At 36.1% G+C, this 13,243-nt stretch overlaps 1 protein-coding gene and 2 non-coding genes across 3 annotated transcripts; all 3 read right to left on the minus strand.

Annotated features, from left to right (window-relative positions):
- Positions 1-4,055: 4,055 nt before the first annotated feature.
- Positions 4,056-9,184, minus strand: stx5al (syntaxin 5A, like). The gene is given in 12 exon segments (XM_046868620.1): positions 4,056-5,489; positions 5,641-5,746; positions 5,749-5,761; positions 5,838-5,935; positions 6,455-6,533; positions 6,606-6,662; positions 7,211-7,327; positions 7,439-7,509; positions 7,597-7,652; positions 7,792-7,862; positions 8,569-8,807; positions 9,038-9,184. Coding segments are annotated over 11 exon segments (1,044 nt in total). The 5' UTR covers positions 8,785-8,807; positions 9,038-9,184; the 3' UTR covers positions 4,056-5,329.
- Positions 9,185-10,881: 1,697 nt separating this feature from the next.
- Positions 10,882-10,996, minus strand: LOC124398529. The gene has a single exon (XR_006928087.1). It is a non-coding gene; the product is annotated as a U5 spliceosomal RNA (small nuclear RNA).
- An 802-nt stretch (positions 10,997-11,798) lies between these two features.
- On the minus strand, positions 11,799-11,913 carry LOC124398508. Its single transcript, XR_006928067.1, has one exon. It is a non-coding gene; the product is annotated as a U5 spliceosomal RNA (small nuclear RNA).
- Positions 11,914-13,243: the final 1,330 nt, after the last annotated feature.

Raw genomic sequence — 13,243 nt, forward strand, 5'->3', positions numbered from 1 at the left:
CCTTTCACAGAGATCACTGACTCTTTTCTTTCGACCTGTATCAAGATGAAGTGTCCTACCTGAAAGTCCTTGAGTCTTTGTTCTCTTTCTTTTTAACCTTAACAACATTTAAAGGGTGAGGTTTATAATATGCAGTCAGGTTATTATTTGCATTTTTTAAAATGCTTTAACTAGAAAATTAATGGTGGCTTTTTTTTTTTTTTTTTATAGACTAGGCATAAAGGTATTCCGAATCCCAAAGTGACAAACTCTATCACACATTCTACACAGGAAGTTGCAAAAATGGCAAAAATGGCATCTTAGCAAGCAAATATATTTTTAATGTAGTATTTCTACTTATATGATTACAACAAACCTATTAGGGCTACTATTTCTAGTACTTTTACATTTATTTCAGGCTTGAAATGGTCTTTCCACATTAATTTTAATTCAAGCGTTCATTTCTAGAAAGAAGAGAAATTATCTCTCAATGTGAAAATGTAAGGTTTGAAATTAATAATAAAAAAAACAAAACAAACAACAACAAATAGGTTTAATAATATTTGGTTTCTTGGTGATCTTGAAATAGGAAACACTCAATCAAATTGACAATATCAAAACAATTTCATTTTCTACGATGCCATTTTCTTTCCAGTGAATGAACCATGACTGTCTCTATATCTTTGATGTCATCTGTCAAAAAATACACTTGTATACAATGAATAAATTGTTCCTAAAGCAATAAAGTATGACTGCTTTAGCTCTTTCCCTTTTTAAAAAGCTACAGAATAACAAAAAAACTTACTCATTCCCTTTACCGATGGTGTTGGCGGACGTTTTCTTTCTCTTTAGTTTGTCTTCGGCTTGTTTCGAATTTTAATTGCATTCGCTTCGAGTCAAAAACACATACAAAAAAAGCAAGAAAACACGGATAATGATTTCGATGACCTGATGGGCTGGAGATATGATGTGAGGAGCGCCTTGGGTTCCAAGACAGAATTTTCGAATTGATTAAACACTAATGCCTGTGTTTATCTCCCACTTTACAAGCGTCTTCAATTAAGCCCCCTTTGTGCTATTTTTCTGATGATGCATGGACTTCGGAGGCTGCAAATTGATCTGTATGCAGACGTGTGCAATTTTAGCCCATTTTGCCCAGGACTATGCAGTGCACTTTCAGACATCTCAGAAATGTACAATTCTAACCCAATTTCCATCCACTTGAACAGGTTACTGAAATGTTCTGTAAAATATTACAAAACACCATTAGCTCATAGCACGTAGGAATAAATACTCTCGAAGGACATCACTATTTATCACATATTTAATTGCAAGTGTTTAAAGTTTGAACCGACATCTATGCACAGTGAAAAGCATAATGAGTGACAGACAGAAGAGGCCGTGTGTAAGCTTTTTTTTCCCCCTCAATCCTGATGGGAAGTGGGCCGGCAGACACCTCCAAAGAAACAGCACTCTCCTGCACTTGATCAATACACAAAGAACTCTTACATTACACATTAATCTAATAATCTAATCTAACTCTGGCAAGCTTTTAACATAAGAACGAAGAGGGGAGGCGGTTGAAGAAGGAAGAATAGTGAGAAGTAAGAAGGATTATGACCAGCACTTAAGTTTACATCTAAATCTAGTTTTCTTCACATGACAGAAAAGCTTTATAGTCTTCTGCCTACCCTGATGTTTTCAAGTGCAGATTGCACAAAATCAAACCATTATGTTATTACGCTCTTGTTTCTAACGGTGTACAATAGAAAAGTTTTTCTGTTTCCATTACATGGTTACATACAGAATGTTGTGTAAGTATCCCCCCTTTGATTGCACCATATTTTTAGCATTAAAACCTAAAGTTTAAATGAACATATATTTGTAACCATTTGATTTATTCGATTTAACATGTGAAGATGCAAAATATTTTTCATTCAGTTGTTGGTTGCATGTATTTAATCATTTGGTAGAACATCTTCGGCTAAAATCAGAGCTCTCCTTATCAGCGAAATGGATATTTTTTATTATTTTCTTTCCCAAAATGGATCAAACTGCTGTTCAAGACTGTTGATAAAAAGAAATTTATAAATCTTGCTACTTTTTTTTTCATCTGATTTCTGGGCTTTGACTGGACCATTCTACCGCAAAGAGATTTCTGTTTTTGAACAGCTTTGGTAGAATGCACAACCTCTCCCCCAGTCTCGAGTTTCTTGCAGATATGACCACATTTTGGATTAGTCCCCGACTTACAAAGGAGAAGCGATACTCTGACCTCATGTTAACTTAATATCAAGGCCAAATCGAGACATGGGCTAGCCTACACAGGAGTCTTAAAGAATAATGATCAGTATGGGGTAGTATTTGTTAATCATTTACTCTGAACTCCGTCGACTGCTGGCGAGAGTAAGGCATCTCACAAGATCTCAACGAGATGCGTAAATCCTGGCGGCATCCTAATGTATTATACAAAAATTTAAATGACGTGTAAAAATTTTAATATTTGTACAATTTCTTCATATCGCTATCGTCATCGTGACATCAAAAAAATTGTAAGTCAAACCATCATAATTTGGAGACTAACTGTATTTAGATTGTCTAGTATTTGGCTTATTTTTTTATATTACACTTTAATAGGTGTTTTGCAGGATGATAAAAGTTTGGGATTTTTTTTGCAAAAACGTTTTTTTTTAAAGCTTGTTCATCTTTATGAGACTTTTTTGTTGAGGTGTGTTCTATAACAAACCCTTGGGATTGTCAGAAACAGTTCCCATAGCATTTAATTACAATTGGTTTTACAGAAACAATGGTGAATATTTACAACCTTTACATTTTTATTAATAATTTATAATTGATTTCCTCCTACTTTAACTATATGGCCTATAGTGTGTAGCTTTGAGATTTATAATCCCATTTAAATATATTTCAATGAAAGGCTGTAACACTACAAAAGAAAAAGTTCAAAAGAAGTGAATGCTCCTGCGAGCTACTGTATACATCCAGACAGACACTAATCCAATTTCATATTATACAATCCCAACTAGATACTGAAAGTATATTAGAAATATACATGCATGGATATGGAGACACTGTGAAAATCATTTAGCAGACTTTGTGATCAACATAGCCCCAGTTTGATTTTGATTTGTTTTTAACTGTTCAAAGTGCTGAAGCATTAAAATGCAGAGGAAAAGAACAGTGTAGTATTAGCAGATTAACATTTATCCTCAGCCCATTAGATTGTGTAGACAGGAAAGGTGCTTTAAACCACTCACGGCCCATGCAGGACAGATTGGTGCCAGGATGTCGTAAACATGTTTGGCTCATTTGATGACAAGATCGGATACTAGCATCTACTGCACAACGTGCTGGGTTTTAAGGTAAGGTTTGGTCTTTTCATGGTATTCAGAGATTTCTGACAATATTTCAGTGTTGTAGCAATAAGAGAGCTGTGTAAACTTGACAAGGTATATGTGATGACTTGTAAATAAAACACCCAAAAAGTTGAATCAAGAGCCCTAAATGGACTAAAGATGTTTCTCCATCATAAATATCTTAAAATCCTTAACAATCCCTAATGATTTTTATCTTAAGATTTACTCTGTATTGAATGTTTCACTGCACTGGACCATTGTTGGACATTATATCCTCCTGTCCTATATTTAGGTGTTTCCCCTGGTCTGCCATAGTCACTCTGGAGCCCCAGCATCCTAGTCAATGCTCCCCTTCTGAGATGGTGACCCAAACACTTGTGCAGGAGCTGGACTCTCTGCTGAAGCACACTGAATGCTTACGTCAGGAGAGGGCAGCCAAGATTCGTAGACAGCTCCTGTGTGGACTACAGCTGGCTGGCAACAACACAGCAGAAGCCCCCTACCAGATCATGGCTGAAGAGCTGCTAGAGCTTCAGGAACTCTGCTTAAAGATCCCTTCCTTCCAAAGTGAACCTATTGTTCTCAAGTGACTCATCAAGTTTGTTGGTAGATTGGGTGATAAAACTCTTACTGTATATGAGTCCTATATAGTGTTATAGACCTGGATATATGTGTGAGATTGAATCCACATTGACAGTCGCATAAAACACAATCACCAGCATTTTGTTTATTTTCACATCAATAATTTAAGAGGCTTCTCGAGAGTATGTAAAACAGATAATCTGACCTAATTTTATAACAGAAATTTCTGCTAAATCACAGGCTGTGAGTATGAAATAAGAAATTGTTTGCATTTTTGAAAAAAGTGACAAACTGCCACTGTTAAAGAAGAACAAGGCTGTAGACGGAGCGAATGTTTTCCCATTAACAAGCCAGAGACGATCAAACATATTTACCTGCTGAACTTTTATTCCCTGATAAAAAATACAGCTGTACATGACAGGAAGTGGAATGTTATTGTCTTCATTTGTATCCTTGAATTTTAAATCCCTAAAATTGCACTTTATGATATGAATTATGTTCTGCTGATGCATAATGGTCGTCTTGGAAATGAAAATTCCTGAAGTACCTCTTATAGCAAATGTGGGTCTTTTTTCAATAATTGCAATTGCTAGTAAAACTTTCTTCTTATTAAAGCCAATTGTACTTACAGACTTTTTTTGTCACCCACTAGGCAACTCTCTCGTTATCAGACAACAGCTACCATTCTCGAAGGATAAAATTAGCACATGCATCCGCTGAGGCATGTGAAGGTATCCTCCGCATCCGCAAACACAATCTCACAAAAGCCCACGGCTGGCTAATGTCACTGTGATTGACAAGGGGACAGACAGAGCACTGAGCTCTTGACTCCTGACCATAAATTAAAATGGTATTGGCAGGATTCTGAACTCCTGAATATGCTAGTTTTAAATGAGACCCAGCTGGCACTGCGCCCCATATAAGAGTTTTGCTCGAATCTAGACCGCTGTCTCAACATAAACCTGGCAACTCAATCAGAGTGCATAAAACCAGTTACACATTGTGATTATGATTCCAAAGCCTAATGATCAATAATGAAAGAAGCCATTTACAGCCGCAGTGGTGTAGCTACCCTGTCTTCTAATCTACATCGATAAATAGAGGGAGGATGTGTTGGGGGTTTTTTGTGTGTGTATAAAATTGCCTACTTAAACAATTTTTTTTTTTTGGCCACAATAAAATAACTTGCTATCAGAAGTTACTTTAGTAGTATCAAATAACACTGCTCATGATCCAAAGGTGCAGATTCGGTAAAGTCACATTATTTATAAACACGTTAAAGTCTCTAATCGCACCAAAGCTGAGGGATCCCTGTTTATTTTACATTTTAACTCCCTCATGCAATCCTTTCTTTTTTTGGAGACTGCTCTGAATTGTCCGGTTGTCCAATGGAATCAAGCCAAGAAGACGACAAAGATAAAAAAGAACACGATGAGGATGAGGAAGATTTTGATGAGCAACCAGCGATTGTTGGAGACGGACTGAAAGTACTTTAGAATTTCCGTATGAGCAAAGTCCACATTGAGCTGAGTGTCTTCTACGTTAGCGTCGATCCTGTTACGGGGGGGGGGGTGGAGAGATACGATGCAGGGTTAAAATGCATATAATCAAAACAAAACAAGCGTCTTTGTGTATTCAGTATTTAGCGCGCACACACACGTCACTAGGTTTCTCTTACACTCCTGAACCCTGTCTTTCCTCTTACCTGTGCACGGTCTCTTCCTGCTCTTTCACCATGTGGGCCAACTGCTGGAAAATGGATCCCAACTCTACGATAGTAGTCTCAATGTTTTGCATAGTGTTGGCTCGTCCTGAATATAAGACTCCTGATGACACAAACATGCATTAAAACTCTCCACTAGTGACAAGTGTATAATAAATCAACTAGACACTATGAACTACCTTTTCATCGAGGAGAAGCATCTGCTGGCTGGAACTGAGATCCATGTCTATGGAGACATCTGCTTTCTTTGAATTGTCCTGCATCAATACTGAATTGCCTGTTGTAAAATCAACAATAAATACAGTTGCAAGCAGCGACTTGCAGATCCAAGCACCAAGAGCACAATAAAAGACAAGCAAATTAAAAAGACACAAGAAGCATCTTCTCAGTATGCAGCTAGGCCCCTTTATAACATACTTGGTGAAATATCTAGGTAGATAGTTGAAATTCTATTCTGTGTCCAGTTGGTGGTGCTGTGACAACGACTAAATACCGGACTGCCCATGCACTTATGCCCCCACATACAAATTTGCAGGGTCTGACAAACTGACCGATTGCCATGAAAGCATCATTTATAACAAACAAAGTATATTTTTTTTGTATCTGACAGAATTCTCAAAACCCAAAACGTACTAAAGTTAATGGACGATAATGGCAAAACACCCGTGCTCAGCACATTTCATACATGTAGGCAAACCAGGAATCCACACATTTCCTGGACCATAGATAATGAATATTAATACACACCGATCTGTTTATTAGCTATAGAAATGTCAATTATAAAACTGGAGCTTACTGAAGTTGGAGTTATGGAAGGAAGCGGAGGCTGGTGATTGAGAGAACTGCTCTTGTCTGCTTTTTTGTTGCTTCAGGTTCTGCGAAATAAAATTCATTATTAATGAAATAGTCTTTGAAACCAATGTGCATTCATTTGTATCAAGATTTACCTCTGTTCTTACTTCCAGAACTGACTTGAAGTCACTCGACATTGATGCCAATTTTGACTGGAAAAGACAAGAATAAAAGATTATAAAAGAAAATATACAGATTTATTTTTTAGTGCTGCAACAACTAACCGATATAATCGATAATGATATTCAGTGTAAACGAACGCCGATATTGATTAGTTCGGCCGCTCAAGTTACGGGTTAAAGTGACGACATTACAAGAGAACAGGGTCAACAGGCAGCAGGAACAAGTGTGGGTCCCAAGTTATCCAAGGCATGAGAACGTTTCATATTAAACTCATGCCATGAGAACAATTTATATTAAACATAGCAAAGAAAACTGTACTTGCAAGTTATGCAAAGGGGCGTTTGTGTGGCATGAAAGTACCACGGTGACAAACACTTTCATACATATAAAACCCTAATTCAGGATATTTATACTTTTAATAAGCAAAACATCTAATTAAAAAATACATGTTTTTAACCTAATTAATCAAAAGGGGAAAAATGTAAAAAATAATACAATCGTACGATTAAACAATTATCAAAATACTCGTTAGTTGCAGGCCTAAATAATTTAAGTCATTTTTGGAAGATGTCCATACCTGCAGTGATACAACAATGGTATTGGAATGTGTTTGAAGATGTCTGCTGTTTTGCCCCTTTCTGGATCGGACAAGCTCCTGGAGTTGGCCTATTTGTTTATTCAAGCTGTTAATATCCTGAACAAAAAACATATATATAAAAACACATCAATTAAACTAAAAACTAAATAAAACAAAGAAAAGAACTATGATGATTAACTGTGAAGTCAAGACCATAAAAATGTCTACCTGTTTCACGATGTACGTCAACTCGTCAATTTCCACTGCTTTATCGTCAAACAGGGATTTCCGCTTGGCCACTGTAATCGAATGGACAGAACGTCACAAACTTTACCATAAGACACAGATTAAGACTTGGACGAGTGAACGGTTGCGCAGACACTTACATATCGTTAGCTTCTCCAGTTTTGCAAAGGTGTTGCTAAGGTCCCTGCCAATTCTCCTACAAAAGCCATTAGAAAAATATATTATTACAAATCAGATGTCCAATGAGACAAAAAATAATCAGCAATTAAAGTCAATAAAGAGGAAAATTTCTGATGTAGTGTAGCGGTTAAAGAAAGGAAAGCTTTATTACTCACTTTGCAATGAGTGTGAAGTCACTCCTCTCTCTGACAGCAGTGTGAACTGGTTTAATGCCCTGTGCTCCATTCTAGTGGATTACAGAAACAGGTTGCAATGTTTACAAGTCTTGCTTTTTGTGCAAGCTGAATGAAAATGAATCCAGGACAGCATTTTAGATCTCCCTAGCTGATACATTGTATGCCTCATAAATTGCCTTTGAATGAAAAGAGGCAGGTCTGTTTTGCAGGTATAATCTCAGGAGAAACCCAAATTCCTCAAACTCAACTCAAATAAACTAGCAGGATTTACTGGCACCTCTAATTTTTAGAAGGTCATCTCTGAACACCAAAATCAAGAAACTTTACTTTAATACTTAGATCATTGGTTTACACTCTTTCTGCACTTTGGTCAGTGGTCAGTTCAGCTCTCATCCCTCCTAATCTATCTATTGTACTCTAAAAGAGCATCAAATATCATGCTGATAAAGTACTTTGCATTAACTTTGCAGAACTTCTGGGGTTTCCACTACTTCCACATTGACTTTTTCATTACAGTGGCATTAAACACCAGTGGAAATGGTGACCGAAATCCCTTTTCTTCTTATAAACCCTAATGTAATTTCAAAGGCATTTTGACCTCGTACAGAAATAAAGAAAATAACAACACATAAAATTGGCACGGGCCACGCACACAACCAATATTTCACATGTTTTAGGACTGAGTTTACCTTTTAAAGTGTTTTTTCTCTAGCACAAAGTATACCACGGTGAATCCATCAGTACCCCCTGACTCACCATTCTCCCCTGAAGCGACTTGCACACAGACTGAAACTCAGTGGTACGGTCTCTGCAGGACATGCTGATGGCATCTACAGGAGGAACGAGAGGAAGAGGAACCGACAGAGGGGTCTCCAGTGGCTGGAGCAGCTGGGTCTGGGTCTGGGTCTGAGAAGGCCCAGTGTAAACCCCTTCCTGGGTGCTCCTTGGAGTGTGTCGCCTGCGTGTATTCATGAGTGCTCCTGAACATCAAATACCTGAGAACAGGACAGTTCATAAATAATCTGAATACTAAAGAAAACTATTCAAAGGCATTAGAACCTCCTGAATGGACATGTATTATAAATATCTATGGAAAGGAGTTTTATCTTTTGGATAATCATGGATAAAAACCTCTAACATGCAGTACTAGTACACTTGTGAACTTTAAGGTTTGCTGACCAGAATGCAATATGCTAAACAACAGGTATTAGACAATAAACAAGACCTAGCTAACTTCTCTTTCGAGTCAGGTTTAGATCCTTAAGCTTGTTTTTATGTCAATAAAATATACTAGTGTGTTATAAAAACGTTTCCAGATGATCAAATCAGAAAAAAAGATCCTTGTGTTGAGCTTCATAACAGATCTTCCATTAAAGCTAACTGGCTAAGACACCTGACAGCCGGCTGGAGTAAATATCTAACAGCTGTTCTGTCAGAATTAAAAAGGTACACGCATTTAAAACCCGAATTTACACACGATTATAGAACAAATTCACACCTAAATACTTTTTTTTACCAGACACACCTGCAACTTGAGCTACTTTTCCCTTTGTTTTGTATGTGTGTAGCTGCGCTATTAGCATTGAACATCCGGGTTCTGGTACAAACTCTTACGTCACTGCCACGTCTTCTTACAAGCCTCAGTAGTGGGGGATTTAAATAAATATATTTATTTAGTGGGGGATTTAAATATTATAATATATCATATTAAAATCCCCCAATGCATATACAATATATATTTATATATTCAAATTACATTAAAAAAACTAATAAAAATGTCATTGTCTTAGGTTCATATATATATATATATATATATATATATATATATATATATATATATATATATATATAGGGACAAATTTATAATTATCAGGGGGACAAACTTATGCATTCTTTTATACCACTTTATCTGTGTAAAACTGCTTTGAAACAATTGTCCATTGTTAAAAGTGCTTACAAATGAACTAACCTGAATTAAGATGCTACTGCCTTTTAATAGATTTTTGTAGTATTTAGACATCTCTCTCTCTATCTCTCTCTATCTTTCTCTCTCTCTCTATCTCTCACACACACACACACACACACACACACACACAAATTGTGAAAGATTCTTTCAGAAATATAACTACTCACAAAATGGATTAACAAAATAGAAAGTAAATAAACAGATATTCAAATCAATGTTTGGTATCATCACCCTTTTTTATTTCAATTCTTACTTTTGCACAAAGTCAAAGATTTTGTAGGATCACAATCAGGTGTAGGGTTAAACAATGACACTAAGCAGGTGCTAATGATCAGTCATTTTATATGTAGGTTGAAACACAGTCATTAACAGCTGAAACAGTTGTGTAGGAGCTTTAAACTGGCTGAGGAACAGCCAAATTCTGCTATTAAGGTAAGGTTGTGGAAGACAGTTTCAGGTCAGGCAAGGTGTCTCCCTGGGTTTCAAGATGATTTGAAGGACAAAGAAAGGAGGCAACTTTGAGGATCGTAGATGCAGTGGTCGGCGAGGAAAACTGGATTGAAAGACACATCATGCTTACTTTCCTTCAACATGCACTAAAACATAGGACCTGAGGTGCAGAAAAATGACAGCAAGTTCTCTGTTTCACTGTAGAATTACATTCTCCTGGCGTCCACAGAACCCAGACTCTACTCGCCCATCAGACTGCCTAACATACAGCACATATTTTCCTGCTCCAGAGTCCAGTGGAGGTGTTTTATATTATTCCACTGGATGCTTTGCATTGCATTCGGTGATTTAAGTTGCTCGACCATGTAAATCCATTGCATGAAGCTCCTATTGGACTCCATAACAGTATACTGTACAGCTTTATACTGTTTAATGGGTGAGCTGCTGCTACTACTAAACACTTACACAGTCTCAAAAATCATCTTCAGCATTAAAACTCTAGAAAGCTGAATTGAAATATAATGCATCTTACTACAGTTCATGGTGTGAAACATAAAGCATATATTTTACATGATTCTTGAAGTAACAAAATACATGCTATAAAAGATCTTTAATTAATTCAGTAGTGATCTGTTTTTATACTCAGAAAGTAAGCTCCACTAAAAAGTGGAGCCACAAAAAATTAGTTGATACTCATAATGTTCCTCTCCACGGAAATCTTTAGTAAAAGGCGAAAGATTTATACGATATGAAGAGAAACAAGAGTGATAATCAAACTGTCGCTAGATTCCCACCTCATACCAAACCCAACACACTGCTGGGTGAGGGTGAATAAATAATCATATGTAAATTTCATTCAGCATGTAAAATAACGTAAATAAACCCAAATATATATATTTGTATATACCAATGCCAAATGACTTAACAAAAGCAAAAATAAATACATAAATAAAATACACTTTATTCATTTAAAACGCACACGCGCAATGCACCATGGGCTGCATATAATTAGCGCACCCCAGCGGCCACTCTTTGAAGTGACCCAAGAATTGATTGGATTTCTCTTATGATTCATTTTAGAAGTCGAAAGCAATCTTTGACTAACTTTTAAGACCTTTCTGGATGAGAACATTGCAGGGGAAGAAATGCATTATAGTAGCGTTCAGAGGAAGACCTGTCAGCAAGGAAATGACAAGAGCTGAACAATCATCTGGGCAGCCTGTGTGGAAGGAATGGCCGAATCCTCCAAAGCCACATAAGCAACATGTGAGGAGATGGACAGTTGATTGACCATAGTTACTCTAAGGATGCGAGCTGAGGCTGAATGGGGGGGAAGAGCACAGAGTCATGAAAAGTTAAGAGATTTAAGTTGCTTGACCATTTAAATAAACTGCATGAAACTCATGTCGGACAGTGAAAGTTTCGTACTGTTCATCTAAAAAGGAGAGAAATAACACCATGAGCGTCTGAATTGAGACACTACACTCTCCACAGCAAAAAACCTCATCCACTTTTTCATTCTTGCATGTGTTTAAATGTGAAAGTGTTCTATTGTTTAACAATCAAGAGAAGCTCCACTAAAAGTGGAGCCACAAAAAATTAGTTGATACTCATAATGTTCCTCTCCACGGAAATCTTTAGTAAAAGGCGAAAGATTTATACGATATGAAGAGAAACAAGAGTGATAACCAAACAAAATTTAGAGTCCCACCTCATACCAAACCCAACACACTGCTGGGTGAGGGTGAATAAATAATCCTATAGAAATTTCATTCAGCATGTAAAATAGAAACGTTATATATATATATATATATATATATATATATATATATATATATATATATATATATATATATATACACACACTAATGTCAACTGCAAAAAACAACACCACACTTCATTCATTTTAAACGAACACGCGCAATGCACCATGGGCTGCATATAATTAGCCCGCCCTAGCGGCCACTCTTTGAAGAATTGACTCTTTGAAGAATTGACTCTTTGAAGAATTGATTGGATTTTTCTTATGAACTTCCTGTAAGAGTACATTGCAGGAGAAGAAATGCATTATAGAGCAAAATTATTTGACAATGACTTCATTAAAGAGCATTACAGAAACCTTCCTGGAAGTATAGTTTGTAATTAATACCTAAAAGCAAGCTTTGTTGTCAGTCGTAATAAAACAATAAAAAATAAGAGCGCATTGTGTCAAATATTTGCATTTAAAGATCAGTTGCAGTTTTTATAAATGGATATAAAAGTGCAGTGGGGTGTGAATCTGAGAACTTCAAAGTGAGGTGCATTCATGAGGTAGAAACATTGCAAAATAATATACTGTTTCTATGGACATGATGATTGTATATACAGGTGAACTTAAATGAATGTACATAAAGGAGAGTAGCAAGTTGTATTAATAAATAAAAAATGATTTTAAAATTGTAAACATTTAATCTAATTGATTTATATTTAAATATTGTGAATACACATGTATTCCACTAGACTGCATCATGCTTAAGTTATTATTAGCACAGATTTTTGTTTTTTAGTTTCTGTTTGAAAATGCAAAAAATAAATAAAAAAGCTCTCCACAATGAAATGGAGCCGCACAAAACTATTTGATTACTATGTAAATTAACAATGGATTTAATATTGGAATTTTTATAATTTATGAAACATGGGCATAACATTCTGAAGTTTGCTTTGGATTGCTATGTTTCTATTAACAAAGCAATCCAAAGTAAACTTAAGAATGTTATGCCCATGTTTCATAAATTGTAAAAATTCTATTATGCAAAACTTGAATTATTTCCGAATACATTTTAAATTATGCAAATATTCATCCATTTAAAAGATATGTGACTTTTTAACAATATATACTGTATACAAAATATATAGATATAATATTAGTTTTATGAAAAGTTTTAAAATAAAGTGCTATTGTACATTCTTCTTCTTTTGGGCTTCTCCCTATAGGGGTCGCCACAGCGTATCATCCGTCTCCAGACACCCCCTGTC

The sequence above is a fragment of the Silurus meridionalis genome, chromosome 15, assembly GCF_014805685.1.
Source record: "Silurus meridionalis isolate SWU-2019-XX chromosome 15, ASM1480568v1, whole genome shotgun sequence".
NCBI classification, from domain to species: Eukaryota; Metazoa; Chordata; class Actinopteri; order Siluriformes; family Siluridae; genus Silurus; species Silurus meridionalis.